Source organism: Geotrypetes seraphini, chromosome 4, assembly GCF_902459505.1.
Source record: "Geotrypetes seraphini chromosome 4, aGeoSer1.1, whole genome shotgun sequence".
NCBI lineage: Eukaryota > Metazoa > Chordata > Amphibia > Gymnophiona > Dermophiidae > Geotrypetes > Geotrypetes seraphini.
In genome coordinates this window covers 9,799,364-9,812,303 of record NC_047087.1, presented here as the reverse complement: position 1 = coordinate 9,812,303, position 12,940 = coordinate 9,799,364, and the positions used below count along the sequence as shown (strand labels likewise).

Here is a 12,940-nt window from a genome sequence, read left to right as displayed (position 1 = left end):
TATATAATAATAATAACTTTATTTTTATATACCGCCAGCTATCTTGCGACTTCTAGGCGGTTTACAATAAAAGAAACTGTGAATACAATGAAAGAAAATGTAAATACAATAAAGAGAAACTTTACGTACAATGGATTAAAGAGTATAGCAGTATACATTTGATAATATTAATAATGTTAGCAACAGTTTGTGTGTTGCAAGGCCAGGAAGTGCCAGGCTATTTGCACAGAAGTAGAAATGTTCCGTAAATTGAATAGAGTGTTCATAGTTAGTGGTTAGGGGTTGGGGTTAACAGTTTGCAAGATCAGGTATGTGATGATGTTACGAGGGGGGTTGATGTTCCGGTTCGTTGCCTAGGTATTTCAAGAATAGGTAGGTTTTTAGGTGTTTCCTGAATTCTTCATAGTTGTTTGTTTGTGCAATTAGTTTTTCTAGGTCTTTACCCCATATGGCTGCTTGATATGATAGCAGTTGTTGGTGGTGTCTCTTATATTTGCACCCTCTAGCCGGTGGGGAGACAAATTTCATGTGTGTTTTTCTTTCGTGGTTGGGAATGAGAAGAGATCTGTAATGTATTTTGGGGCTAGACCATTTAATACTTTGAAGCAGAGACATCCTAGCTTGAACTTTGTGCGCGCCTCCATCGGCAGCCAGTGTAGGAGTCGGTAGGAAGGGGTTATGTGATCGGACTTGGCATTTGAATACTAATAATATGACTCAGACGTAAAGGAAACATTAGTCTCCATTCTAACCAGAACCAATCTGGTATATTTTCAATGGGCTCTGGGAGGATCCAATACATACCTTGACGCATAATATAGGCTTGATGGTACCTATAAAAATTTGGAAAATTTACCCCTCCCTCCACAATTGGTCTTTGTAAAGATACTAGAGCAATTCTGGGGTTTTTCCCAAGCCAAATAAATTTTGTTAAAATCTTATCCAATTTTTTATAAAAAGACCCCTGAAAAAAAATTGGTATCATACCCATTTGGTAACAAACTACAGGTAAAATCATCATTTTTACAGTTTGCACTCTCCCCCACCAAGATATGCACAAAGGGTTCCATTGCTCACACATTTCTGACACTTTTTGTAATAAATTTTTTTCATTAATTTTCATAGTCTCATCCACTGTTTTTGCAATCCAGATTCCTAAATATTTTAAACCCTCCTCTTTCCAGATAAAAGAAAATGAGTCAAATAGACTTTTTGTACAATGTACATTGAGTGGAAGCACTTCTGATTTATTCCAGTTTATTTTATATCCTGAAAATTTTCCAAATTTTTCAATCAATTCAAGCAAGTGTGGAATGGTTGTTTCCGGATTTCTCAAATAAAGTAAAATATCATCCGCATATGCTGATAATTTATATTCTCTATCTGAATGCGGAATACCCTGTATCTCCTTTACCTGTTCTATAGCTAATAATAAGGGTTCCAAAACGATATCAAAAAGCAAAGGAGATAGTGGACATCCTTGTCTAACCCCTCTCTGTAGAATGAACTGTTCTGAAAAATTATTATTAATATACAATCTAGCAGCAGGGGAGTTATACAATGCTTTTATTATTTGTATAAATCCGGATCCTATACCAAACCATTCCATTGCCTGATACATGAAGATCCATTCCACTCTATCAAAAGCTTTCTCAGCATCTAATGAAATAGAAAATGCTGGGTCATTAATAGATTTTGTCAAATACAACATGTGATGTGCCAATCTAGTATTGTGAGATGAGTGTCTTTGAGCTACGAAACCTGTTTGATGCATATCTATAATGAAAGGGAGAGCTTTAGCCAATCTTAATGCTAATGCCTTAGTTAAAATTTTTCCATCCACATTTATTAAAGAAATTGGTCTATAATTTGAAACCAAAGTGGGATCTTTATTTGGCTTAGGTAAAACTATAGTTATTGATTCAGCCATAGTACCTGTAATACAACTTTTATTTAGTTGTGTCTGATATAGTTTTAATAAATAGGGCATTATAATGTTTTGAAATGATTTATAAAACTCCACTGTATAACCATCTCCACCTGGAGCGGATCCAACCCTAAGGGATTTCAAAGCTGTATCTAATTCTTTTAAGGATATTGGCTCCTCTAAACTTCGTTTTATATGTTCAGGAATCTTTGGTCCCTCTATTAACTTTAAAAAATCTAAACCTTCCTTTTCCTTTTCCAAATAAGGCTGAGAAGAATACAAATCTTTATAAAATTTTAAAAACTGTTTTATAATGGGTTCAATTTGAGACAACATTTCACCATTCTCATTCTTAATAGCAATTATTTTTGTTTTTCTTTTTTTTGCTTTAAGATAATTTGCCAGCATTCTTCCCGCCTTATTTGAATTTCCATAATACAAAGCTTGCTTTACAAATAAATCTTTTCTAATTATTTTTGAAGAAATTTCATTATATTTACCTTTAGCTTTTAAAAGTTCTTGTTGTGTCAAATAATCCCATTTTTCAATTAATTTTGATTCTAGAGACTTAACCACTTTTTCCAGATCTGTAAATTGCTTTTTTTCTTTTTTTATTTGCAACACTGAATAAGAAATAATTTGTCCTCTAATGTATGCTTTAAAAGCATCCCACAAAATCTCTATTGAAATTCCTTCTGTATCATTAATTTGAAAATAATCTTTCATTTTTTCCAAAAGATTTTCACAAAAATCAGTATCTGTAAGCAATGCATTATTTAATCTCCATATAGGTCTATTTCCATTCTGATTTATTATTTTAATTTCAATCCACACTCCAGCATGATCAGATAGTATAACTGGATCAATGACAGCCTGTGTGACTTGATGTACTAATTGATTAGAAACAAAAATGTAATCTATTCTAGAAAAAGAATTATGAACCTGTGAGCAAAACGAAAATTCCCGACCATCAAAATGAAGAATACGCCAAATATCTTTTAAATCACAAGAATGTACCAAATTATCAAGGCCTAACGATTTTATAAATCTTCTCGGACTTTTATCCATCAGTGGATCCATAACGGCATTGAAATCCCCTGCTACTACTAAATTTGAAGTAGCCAGTGGAAGAATCAATTGTTGCAGAGTCTTAAAAAATTCATTCTGATTCGAATTAGGGGCATATATATGGTGGTATTTCCCATGTCCATTTCCACATATATCCATCTTCCAAGAGGATCAGCTGCCTTAAATTTAAATGAAGCAGAACATTTTTTATTTATTAATATAGCAACACCAGCTTTTTTCCCTATTGCTGGAGAAAAATAACATTGTTTGACCAATCACCTTTTAGCTTTATAGATTCATTATTTGACAGATGGGTCTCTTGTATGCAACATATATCAGCGTTCTGTCTTTTTAAAAATAATAATGCCTTTTTTCTTTTAATCGGGTGATTGAGACCATTAACGTTTAAAGATATTATCTTAAGATCCATCATACATTAATATAATTTGTAATGTATCATCCCAATCTTCAATATTTTTTATAAATTCCATTTTCCCATATATAATATAAATAAAAAAATTGCTTACTTCACCCAAACCCTGCAACTTTAAAGCCCACCCATTCCCTCCCATCCCTCCCCATACATCTACGAACACTTGGAAACGCAAATTAAATCAGGTATGACATCACTCCATCACAAGCTAAAAAATTATATCTATTACTCCAAATTTATAACATAACGTAGTATCAATAGAATTAAATATTTATATATCTTTGCTTTCTTTTCTATCCATTCTCACAATCATATTTACTGATATTCTTAAATCAGTCACCACATGCATTTTCAATTCCATTCATAAAAACCATTGCTCCAAAAATTCTAAATTAGATAATAAGAAAATATTTAAAAATAAAACATAAATAAAAATTTTCATAACCCATTCTCATTATCATAACTTGTATTTCCAAATCAGTCATACAAAGCCTTGGAGAGATATATCAATTGACATATATTTGTAAGAAAATGGGTTAAAATATACTTCCTAAATCATGCAACTATTATATTTCTTTAAAAATAAAATATTATTTTCCCCTATATATCAGTTTAATTTATTCTATATATTTTCACATTTAAAGAGTCTTTTCATCCGTTTCGTCCATTTATTCCAGTAATAATAGCGCCTTCTTTATAGCTTCCTTTTCAAGTTCCCTTCTCTCTCTCCGTAGACGTGAACTTGACGTGACGTGAAAGCAACCAATCTTCTTCACTTCCGGTACGATCATTTACCAAAAAGATAAGACTTCCTGTCCTCGCGCAGTCCCTCAGCATTGACTCATCGACCACAGCACTCTCAGCATATCTTCCTCTCCTCTTGAGAGCAGAGAAGCAACGGCGCCCAAGGAAAATCCTCCAAAAAACTGTCGCAGTCCAACTTCCAATCCCCTATACATGCAGAATCTCCGAGGTAAGTCAGCGCTTCGTCTTTCCTCCACGTCACTCAGCCTTTGACGTCTTCACTGTCACGCCGAGCCATTCCATGCTCGCGTAAGTAATCATCATTATTATTTAAAGTAAATTGAAAATTCCAGTATTCGAAACGGCGAATTCACTTTATATATTTTCAGAATTCTTTTACCGTAAAAATTAACTTGGAATAAGATAAAACAAAATAAACTAGAATCAAAGTGAAAGCATTTGATATCAGAACAATCTTATTGAAATGTTGAAATATTCCCAATTTTATCTATTTAAGAAGTCATTGGCTGTTCACATTGTTCAATATATTCTGCTAATTTTTTATAATCGGTAAAGTTCTGTGTTTTATTTCCCAAAGTTACTTTCATGACCGCCGGGTAGAGAAGTCCATATCTAGCCCCCAGTGCTCGTAATTGAGGTCTTAAATCAAGTAGTTGTTTTCTTTTGAGGGTAGTTTCTCTGGCGAAGTCTGGTACGATATGTATACGTGCATCCTGACATCTTAGATTTTTATTTTCTTTAGCCAGCTGACATATTTCAACAACATGTTGATATCGTAATATGTAAATATTAAAGTTCTTGGACCTTTTTGTGTGATTGTTTTTTGTCCCGGTATTCTGTGCGCTCTTTCGATTTCAAGAGGCACTTTGGATTTTAAAGGCAGTATCTTTGGAAGGAATTGTTCTAAGAAAGTAATGGGATCATTTTTTTCCACTCCTTCCGGCAACCCAATGATCCTTAAATTATTTCTTTTTTCTCTATTCAAACAGTCCTCCAGATCTTTCTTTATTATTTCCATCTCTTTCCAGGCTTTCTTGTTTTGCATAACTTCAGCATGTACCTCTTCCGATTTTTCTTCCAAGTGTGTTATTTTGTTATCAATTAGATCAACTCTTTTTGTAAGCGTGGCAACATCATCAATTGCCTTTTGAAGTTGTTTTTTGATTTCCAGTACGATATCTTTGATCTGTTTTATTTCTGCCATCATATCTTGATCTCCTTCCGAAGGCAACGGTACTTTTGAAGGTGTCCCTGGTTCCGGCTTTGATCGTTTATTACTGCTTGTACCCGATCCTCCGGCTCCTGCATCGTTTTTATTTTGTTTACCCAATGCCATTTTCTTACTATCCACAGCTTTTTTTTCAGCAAAATATCGGTATTGGAGCTTTTTATTTTGAAATAAGAGCTTGTTTGACACGGAGCCCGTCTATTACCCGACCATTTGCTTGCGTGTCCAAGCCACGCCCCCCTTAATTTATTTATTAAGAAGGCGAGAAACAAAAAAAAAATGCACACGTCAGTGAACAGAAATATTCAACTGAGGCTTTCTGTCTACTTCAGAAACAGAGTCTCTGAATGGGAGAGTCTCAGATAGGACAAGGTCTATAGAACAGTGTAAAAAGGCTGATTTCAGTGGCATAGCCAGACTTTAAATTCTAGGTAGGCCCAAGCCCTTCCTTGGTTTCATCATAGCTGAGTGGGTGGTGTAGTGGTTAAAACTATAGCCTCAGCCCCCTGAGATTGTGGGTTCAAACTACGCTGTTCCTTGTGACCCTGGGCAAGTCACTTAATCCCCCCATTGCCCCAGGTACATTAGATAGATTGTGAGCCCACCGGGACAGACAGGGAAAAATGCTTGAGTACCTGAATAAATTCATGTAAAACCGTTCTGAGCTCCCTTGGAGGAAAGGTATAGAAAATGGAATAAATAAATTTGGCCAGCAGGGGGCAACCGAAGCGTTCCAGTCCATGTGACTTTCACTAGGAATCGCATCTCATTGTCACTTGCAAGGGTTCATTTAATTCTTGTAAATATTAAGCAAAACAGTGCAAGGGTCTGCGTTGGCCGCACTCTGGGGGCAGTTTTAAACCACAGAGATTGCATCAGTAACCAAAGCCACAAACCAAGTGAGTACATTGACTTTGCTTATTCCCTGAGCTTTCCTCTTGCTTTTTTTGCAGATTCCCTACTCTGTGCACGGTTCTCCCTCTTCACCTAAACCCATCCCCAGGACCACCAATTTTCAGAAAGCTCATTTCTGTAGACAGCACAGCAGCTTGGTCACCTTGGGTAATTGCCGACATTGAATTAACCTTCATCAGATTACCAACACCGGGGGGGGGGGAGGGTGAAACAGGTCAATTACTAATTTTTGTTGGTCCAGGCAGGCAGAGCTTTGGGGATGTGGAGAGTAGGTCTAGGGCGATTGATCGTGACCAATTCATTGCAGTCATTTCAGCATGATGAACTAGCTGTGATGAATCTAATTCAGCATTTGGGGGGGTGGGGGGCATTGCCCCCCACACTCTCCCAAAATTATATTGTGATGTCCCCCACAATTTCCCCCCCCCCCCGAATTATACCTCCATGCAAGTCGGAGCAGGAGGCTGCCACTAGAGCTGCTGCATTGCGTCTTTCAGCCACTCGTCGTAGATACCAATTGGTAGCGGTGGCTGGTGGGGGAGACCTAGCCAAAGCTTTCAGCTGCTCGTCACAGGCACTGGGGAGAGGGCTGGGGCATTTCTGTCTGAGCCACCTGAAGCCTAGCCTCCCCCTAATGGGATGATTCATCGCGGCCGTTTCACTGCAACCATTTTGAAACGTCCCCCAATGAAACAGCCGCGATGAATCGTCCCATTCCGGTGGAGGGTTCACGTTGTCCTGAACTTCATAGGCAATAAAAGGAACGAATCTTGTACAACTCTTTCCCCAACATGTCTGGAGAAGACACACTAGTCTCAGACCTGGAAGCTTGCAAGGCAGACGCTCGCAGGTCTGCCATGACGTGCAGGAAGTAGTAACTGAGGAAGACTCTCCGTTGCAACAGAAGGAAGAAGAAACAGATGCTGTCCCAGATGATTCCAGCCTCCTCCACAGGCAGCTGGCAGTCTAGGTCCTTGTCCAGGTCACTGGCTGGGAGAGAGCACAAGCAAAAGAAACCGGTTAACTCTCTCTTCCACAAGGAGACTCCACCCTAGGGGAACACAGAAGATGTATCGGGAGTGGAGGAGGAAGAGGCCTCCACCAACACTTACGGTTGTAGTAACCTTTGACGGTGCAAACGAGACTGAAGAGTTGGATGACCCAGCAGAAGTTGCTCTGCATGGACCGCACAAATACACAGGACAGGAGCTGCGGGCAAAACAGAAAGTCAGCTCAGATCCAACACAGAGGCAGCGTCTTGCCCATTCTATGCCTCCCAAGCCCCAAGTCAATCATCAGACAATGGCAGCCAAAGAGGCCAAACTGCCCATCTACTCTGACCCTTGCTCTCCCTCAGAGATCCTCTGGGCTTTCCTAAATTCAGATCCCCACCACCCTTTTTGTGAAGAAGTATTTCCTTAGATGACTCCACATGCCAGAGCTTCCGTTCCATTAAAAAAGCCTGAATCTTGGGTCTTTATCCCTTACATGTATTTAAATATCACTTAGTCAGGAGTGACACTCACCGCCAGCATGTTTTTGGAGATGATGACTGTGACGTTGTAGAGAATTAGGCAGTCCCAGAGGGCGAGCCGCACACTTGCTGTCTTCTGCAGCATGCTGGTGCCAATGAGCAACAGGTAAAAGCAAGCCAGCAGGTAACCAAGGCCAAAGATGCTGATCCTAGTGGCACCGGTGACAAAGACGATCACCAGGACAAACCAGAAGAGGTACCGGAACACCACCACCTTCAACATATCCAAGTACGACCTGAGAGAAGGCAAGAGCGCACACGTTAATATTCGTGACGTCAACAGTTTAGAGAATTTTACAGAGACACAACGGCTATCTTACACCGACTCATGGGAGCCTATGTCTTTCGAAATCACTCCACTTGATTCCTTACTTTAGCTCTGAGTTGTAAACTCAACCCTCCCTAGAATTGTCAACATTGTTTGCATCAAAGCACTTGTAGACTAATGTTCTTTGCGTTTAATTTTGAATTCAGGTAAGCATTTCATCCTGCTGAGAAAGATTTTATTAATCAATGTGAGAGACCAGGAGATGTTGCACTTGGGTCAGCTTTCTGCAAGAACATAAGGGGCCTTTTACTAAGACTTTTATGATTTTACATTTAAGACAGCCAAGGACCCTATAAGACCCTTGAAGAAGGCATTTTTCTTTTGCCGAAACACGGCCCATGTTGGGTCATTTGTATTTTATACATTATTTGGTTTTGATCTTGTGGGTCACTTGTGACTGTACAGCTCTCCCTCTGTATTCACAGTTTCCCTATTTGCGACTTCGATTATTCACAATTTTTTTCTTCTTCTTTTTTGCAGGCTGCCCAAACTTCCTCAGACCTTACCTGGTGGTCTAGCGGTGAGGCGGGGCAGTAGCGATCTTCCTATGCTCCTGCCCCATGCAGAGCTGTCATCGGTTGTAGTCTCGAGACGACAATGGGAACCCACAGCAGCCATTTTGATGACGGCTCTGCACGGGGCAGGAGCATAGGAAGATCGCTCCTGCCCCGCATCACCGCTAGACCACCAGGTAAGGTCCAGGGACGCATGAGAGAGGCAGGGGTGGGTCAGAGCCGGCTCAAAAACTTATTTGTTATTTTTCCCTATTCACGGGCCAGCTCTGCACCTAACCCCCACAAATACAGAGGGAGAGCTGTTTGGACGCTTATTAAACAGCAAACTGGTACATCCAATCTTCTGTTCCACAATCTTTTTGCTGTTTTGCCTGGATTACTAGTCAGTGGCCTAGCCAGAACTGATTGTGTGCTGGAGCCTGAGGTTATCATAGGTGTGTACTAGGCAATGTGGCTACAGACACCGACTCCAGCTTTCCTGTTATTGTCCCGGGTTACATCCTTGTTACTGCTGTAGCTACATCCGTTCCCCTGTTGTGGTTGTTCCACCAGCTACAGAATGACACAGGGACAAATTTTTCACCGTCCCCCCCCAGGAGCTCATTTTCCCAACCTGGTGAGTTCTTTTCCTGTCTCTGCAAGATCCGTCCTCATCCGCACAACCCCCAAATGCTTTAAAATCATAAGTGTTTGAGGCTTGTATGGTTAAGACAGAGCTTACAGGAATGGGACAAGGACTGCGAGAAAACTCATGGGGATGGGACAGGGAAAAATTTGTCCCCGCATCCTTCTCTACCACCAGAACGACCCCATAATTCAACTGCAAGCCAATGCACTTTAGGATCGTAGCAGTTTCAAGCACAGGGTCAGGCTGGCACTTGCTGACCTGCAGTTGACGAAGTTGGGCACTGGATTGGGCCGGTCTGTCAGCGGCTCCAGCTCATCCGTATTCTCTCCCGCTATTGTGTACCATTCCTCTTTCTTCTCGTCCGTGAAGACCTTCCACTGTTGGGCAGCACCGAGGAGCAGCAGGAAGTCAGCTAGTGCAGAGAGGAAAGACGCTTTGGATGAATTTCTTCACAGAGGTGGTTAATAAACCCCAAGAAAGAAAAGAAAGACACACCAGATGGAAGCAGCAGGAAATAGAAGAACAGGGAGAACAACCGTTGGCTAAACTCTTTGTTAAAAGATGGCAAGTGTGGGTACAGGCATTTGGTGGTCGGCACAATCTAGGCCCTAAGGAACCCGACCGACACGCTACACAATGGCAGATCCAGTCTTTCTGTGATTAGACAATCCCAGAGCTGCCAAGTCTCTCTCACTCCCGCTAGACAGCTCCCCCTTCTGGTGGCAGAAGGAGACACCCTAATGAAACCTTACCTCCAGCAGCCAAGGGACCAGTTTCACATTCAGAGCTGTGGGACTGGTCCCACCGGCACCTAAAGTTGAGCTCAAAACTTGGCCTCAAACTCATTTACAAAACTAATGGACCACTAACCTGCCAGATCGGGCCTGATCCGGGCAGGTCCGACCAATTCAGAGAATAAAAATATGCAGATGGGGGCGATCGGAGGTACGCCCCCATCTGCCTGCACGGCTCGCGCATGTGTGATCGGTGCGTATGCGCAGACCGCACAGACCTGTCCACTTCAGGTTAAACTCAGGGGATTGCACAGGCAGTCGGGGCAGACGTGCTCAGGGCAGTGCTGTTCCATGTGGCAGCCTCTTCCCTCCTTCCCTTCAGTGCGAGCCCGTGGGTTTAACGCGGGGCTGCACTGCGGTGTGCAGCCCCACTTTAAACCCGCAGGCTCGCACTGGAGGGAAGGCGGCAGAGCCAGAGGGAGCAGAGAGGACATGGCAGGCAGGCATTCGGAGCAGGCAAGCCCAGGGGTGCAGGACCGCGACAGCCGGGGCAGGCAGATCAGGGCTGCAGGAGATCGGGACTGACAGGGCAGAGAGCAGGGCAGTAGAACAGGAGAGTCGGAAGGACGTTTTCAACTGCTCCCCAGCAGTCGCTTCTTCCGTTGATCGTCCAACCCTGTCAGAAGTGAAATTTTGTGTAGTGAATCGGGTCGCTGTCCAATTTGCATGCGTTTCTCCTCATTTGCATGCACAAATTCGAAGCGGATCGCAGGAGAGGTAAGTGAATCAGGCCCGAGGGAAATTTGCTCGTTAAGGGTCGCAAATGGGTTTGCTTAGTGAATCTAGCCCTATAGTTTAGTAAGTTGTTAACAGAAATTTCTTTACCTAATGGGATTACCTTGGCGTTGCTCAACAATCTCGAGTTCTTGGGATTATATTGGATTCGGCTTTATCTTCTGAGCCTCAAATAAACAGTCTGATGAAGGAGGTGGGGTTTTTAACTCAATTCTGACTTATTCATTCTTGTTTTTATGAAGAGAATTTTGTTCTGGCAATTCAAGCCATGAAACGTTCCCTTTTGGTTATTGTGATTCAGTACATATAGGTTCATTTCAAAAGTCACTGACTAAATTACAACACTCCCCCCCCCCTACCAGTTATAATCCTCCTCGAAAGTCCTCCCCCTTCCTTTTCCCTTCCCCCAACGCTTAATGCGGTACACCTCTCTTATGCACATTATATATATCTAGCTGTAAACAGCATTGATCTCTTGTAACTGTTCATATTGTATCATCCTATAACTTAGTATAACATCCTGTACCTTATTGTAATCACCCAGTACCTGCTCACTTTGTATTATCCTATATCCTATTGTTAACACTGTACTCTCTCTAGACATGACTTTCACTGTAAACCGCTTCGAACTTAGGGTATAGCGGTATATAAGAAATAAAATTATTATTATTATTATGCTTGAAAATACAGTACTGCGTCTAGAATGATTTTCATTAAAATCTTTATTCATTGAATGGCAACCCCTGTCATTATTAATAAAAGTTTGTTATTTTCTGGTGAAAATGAATAAAGATTAACCAATAATTGGAAGAAATATAATAACCTAAATTATACATTTTGGTGGAATACAATATGTCACATATTTAAAATGGAAAGAACAATAGCAATACAAAGAGGGACATATACCAAATTCATAAAAATATGGGGGCCATTGACAAAATACTGCAATGAATAAATATTAAGATTTCTCTTCTTCTTTTCTTCTTTTAAGTATCTTTTTTATGACGCACATAGAGGGGGGATAATGAAAATAATATTTACATAATATGTTATAATATGTTATACAATATGTATGAATGAAAAAATAATAAAAGGGTGGGGGGAGGGAGAGGGGATATAAATATATTTAGAATATGATCTATTAGATAAAAATGATATTGTGTATTTATCAATTGTAATTTAATATTTTGTACATTTTATGTAAAATTTGAAAATTAAAAATATTTATATTAAAGTAATAAAAGGGTGGGGGGAGGGAAAGGGGGAAAATCAAATTTAGATATATAATGTATTAGATATAAAAGTGATACTATGTATTTATCAATTGTATTTTAATAATTTGTACACTTTATGTAAAATTTGAAAATAAAAAATAATGGGAAAAAAAAAAAATCTTTATTCATTTTCAGAAATTTCAACAAGTGTACAATAATCATTCAGAAATACATTAATTAATCACTTGACATTCTTGTTTGTATTACTCCAAATAAATATTTATCAAAGAGACCCACCCCTCCCACCCATATACTAATACTTAACATATATCAATTATTATCAATCATAATCCCACCCCTCTTTATCTTATCCAATATTCAGGAGCCATTGACTATTTATTCTAGTGATCAGACATCTTAAACACCTGAATATTGGATAGAATGATTTTTAGATGGTCTAAATATGAAAGAGTTTCTCCTTTGTTGAATAATCTTCACTGGCTTCCCATACAAGCTAGAATTTTGTTTGGTTTATAAGGCTTTTTATAGTTTGACTTCTGTTTTGTCCTTCCTTTAATTATACGTCATTCAAGAAATGATTACGACTTTGTATCGCCTACTGGACTCCGACATAGCAAACCCTGGAAGGCTTCATTTTCATCTTTCTCAGTCTCAGCTTGGAATGATTTGCCATTAGAACTAAGGACAAATCCTCCCAACCTTTCCTTTAGGAAGAAATCGAAAACTCATCTTTTTAAAAGATTTTTGAAAGTATAGATTCATGATTGTATTAGTAAGTGATTCTGTTTAACTAACGTACTGTCCTTTAGCTCACTTTCTGTCTGGGGGGCAAACT

At 39.8% G+C, this 12,940-nt stretch overlaps 1 protein-coding gene across 3 annotated transcripts in view; it reads right to left on the bottom strand.

The window, feature by feature from the left end:
• PIEZO1 (piezo type mechanosensitive ion channel component 1) overlaps positions 1–12,940 on the bottom strand; it is a 400,254-nt gene that overhangs the window by 131,567 nt on the left and 255,747 nt on the right. For all 3 annotated transcript variants that reach the window (XM_033942562.1, XM_033942564.1, XM_033942563.1), the window contains exons 24-27: positions 9,600–9,753; positions 7,863–8,106; positions 7,449–7,545; positions 7,158–7,326 (exon numbers count right to left, since the gene is read on the bottom strand). In XM_033942562.1, coding sequence (XP_033798453.1) covers positions 7,158–7,326; positions 7,449–7,545; positions 7,863–8,106; positions 9,600–9,753 — 664 coding nt within the window. The remainder of the gene's footprint in view (positions 1–7,157; positions 7,327–7,448; positions 7,546–7,862; positions 8,107–9,599; positions 9,754–12,940) is intronic.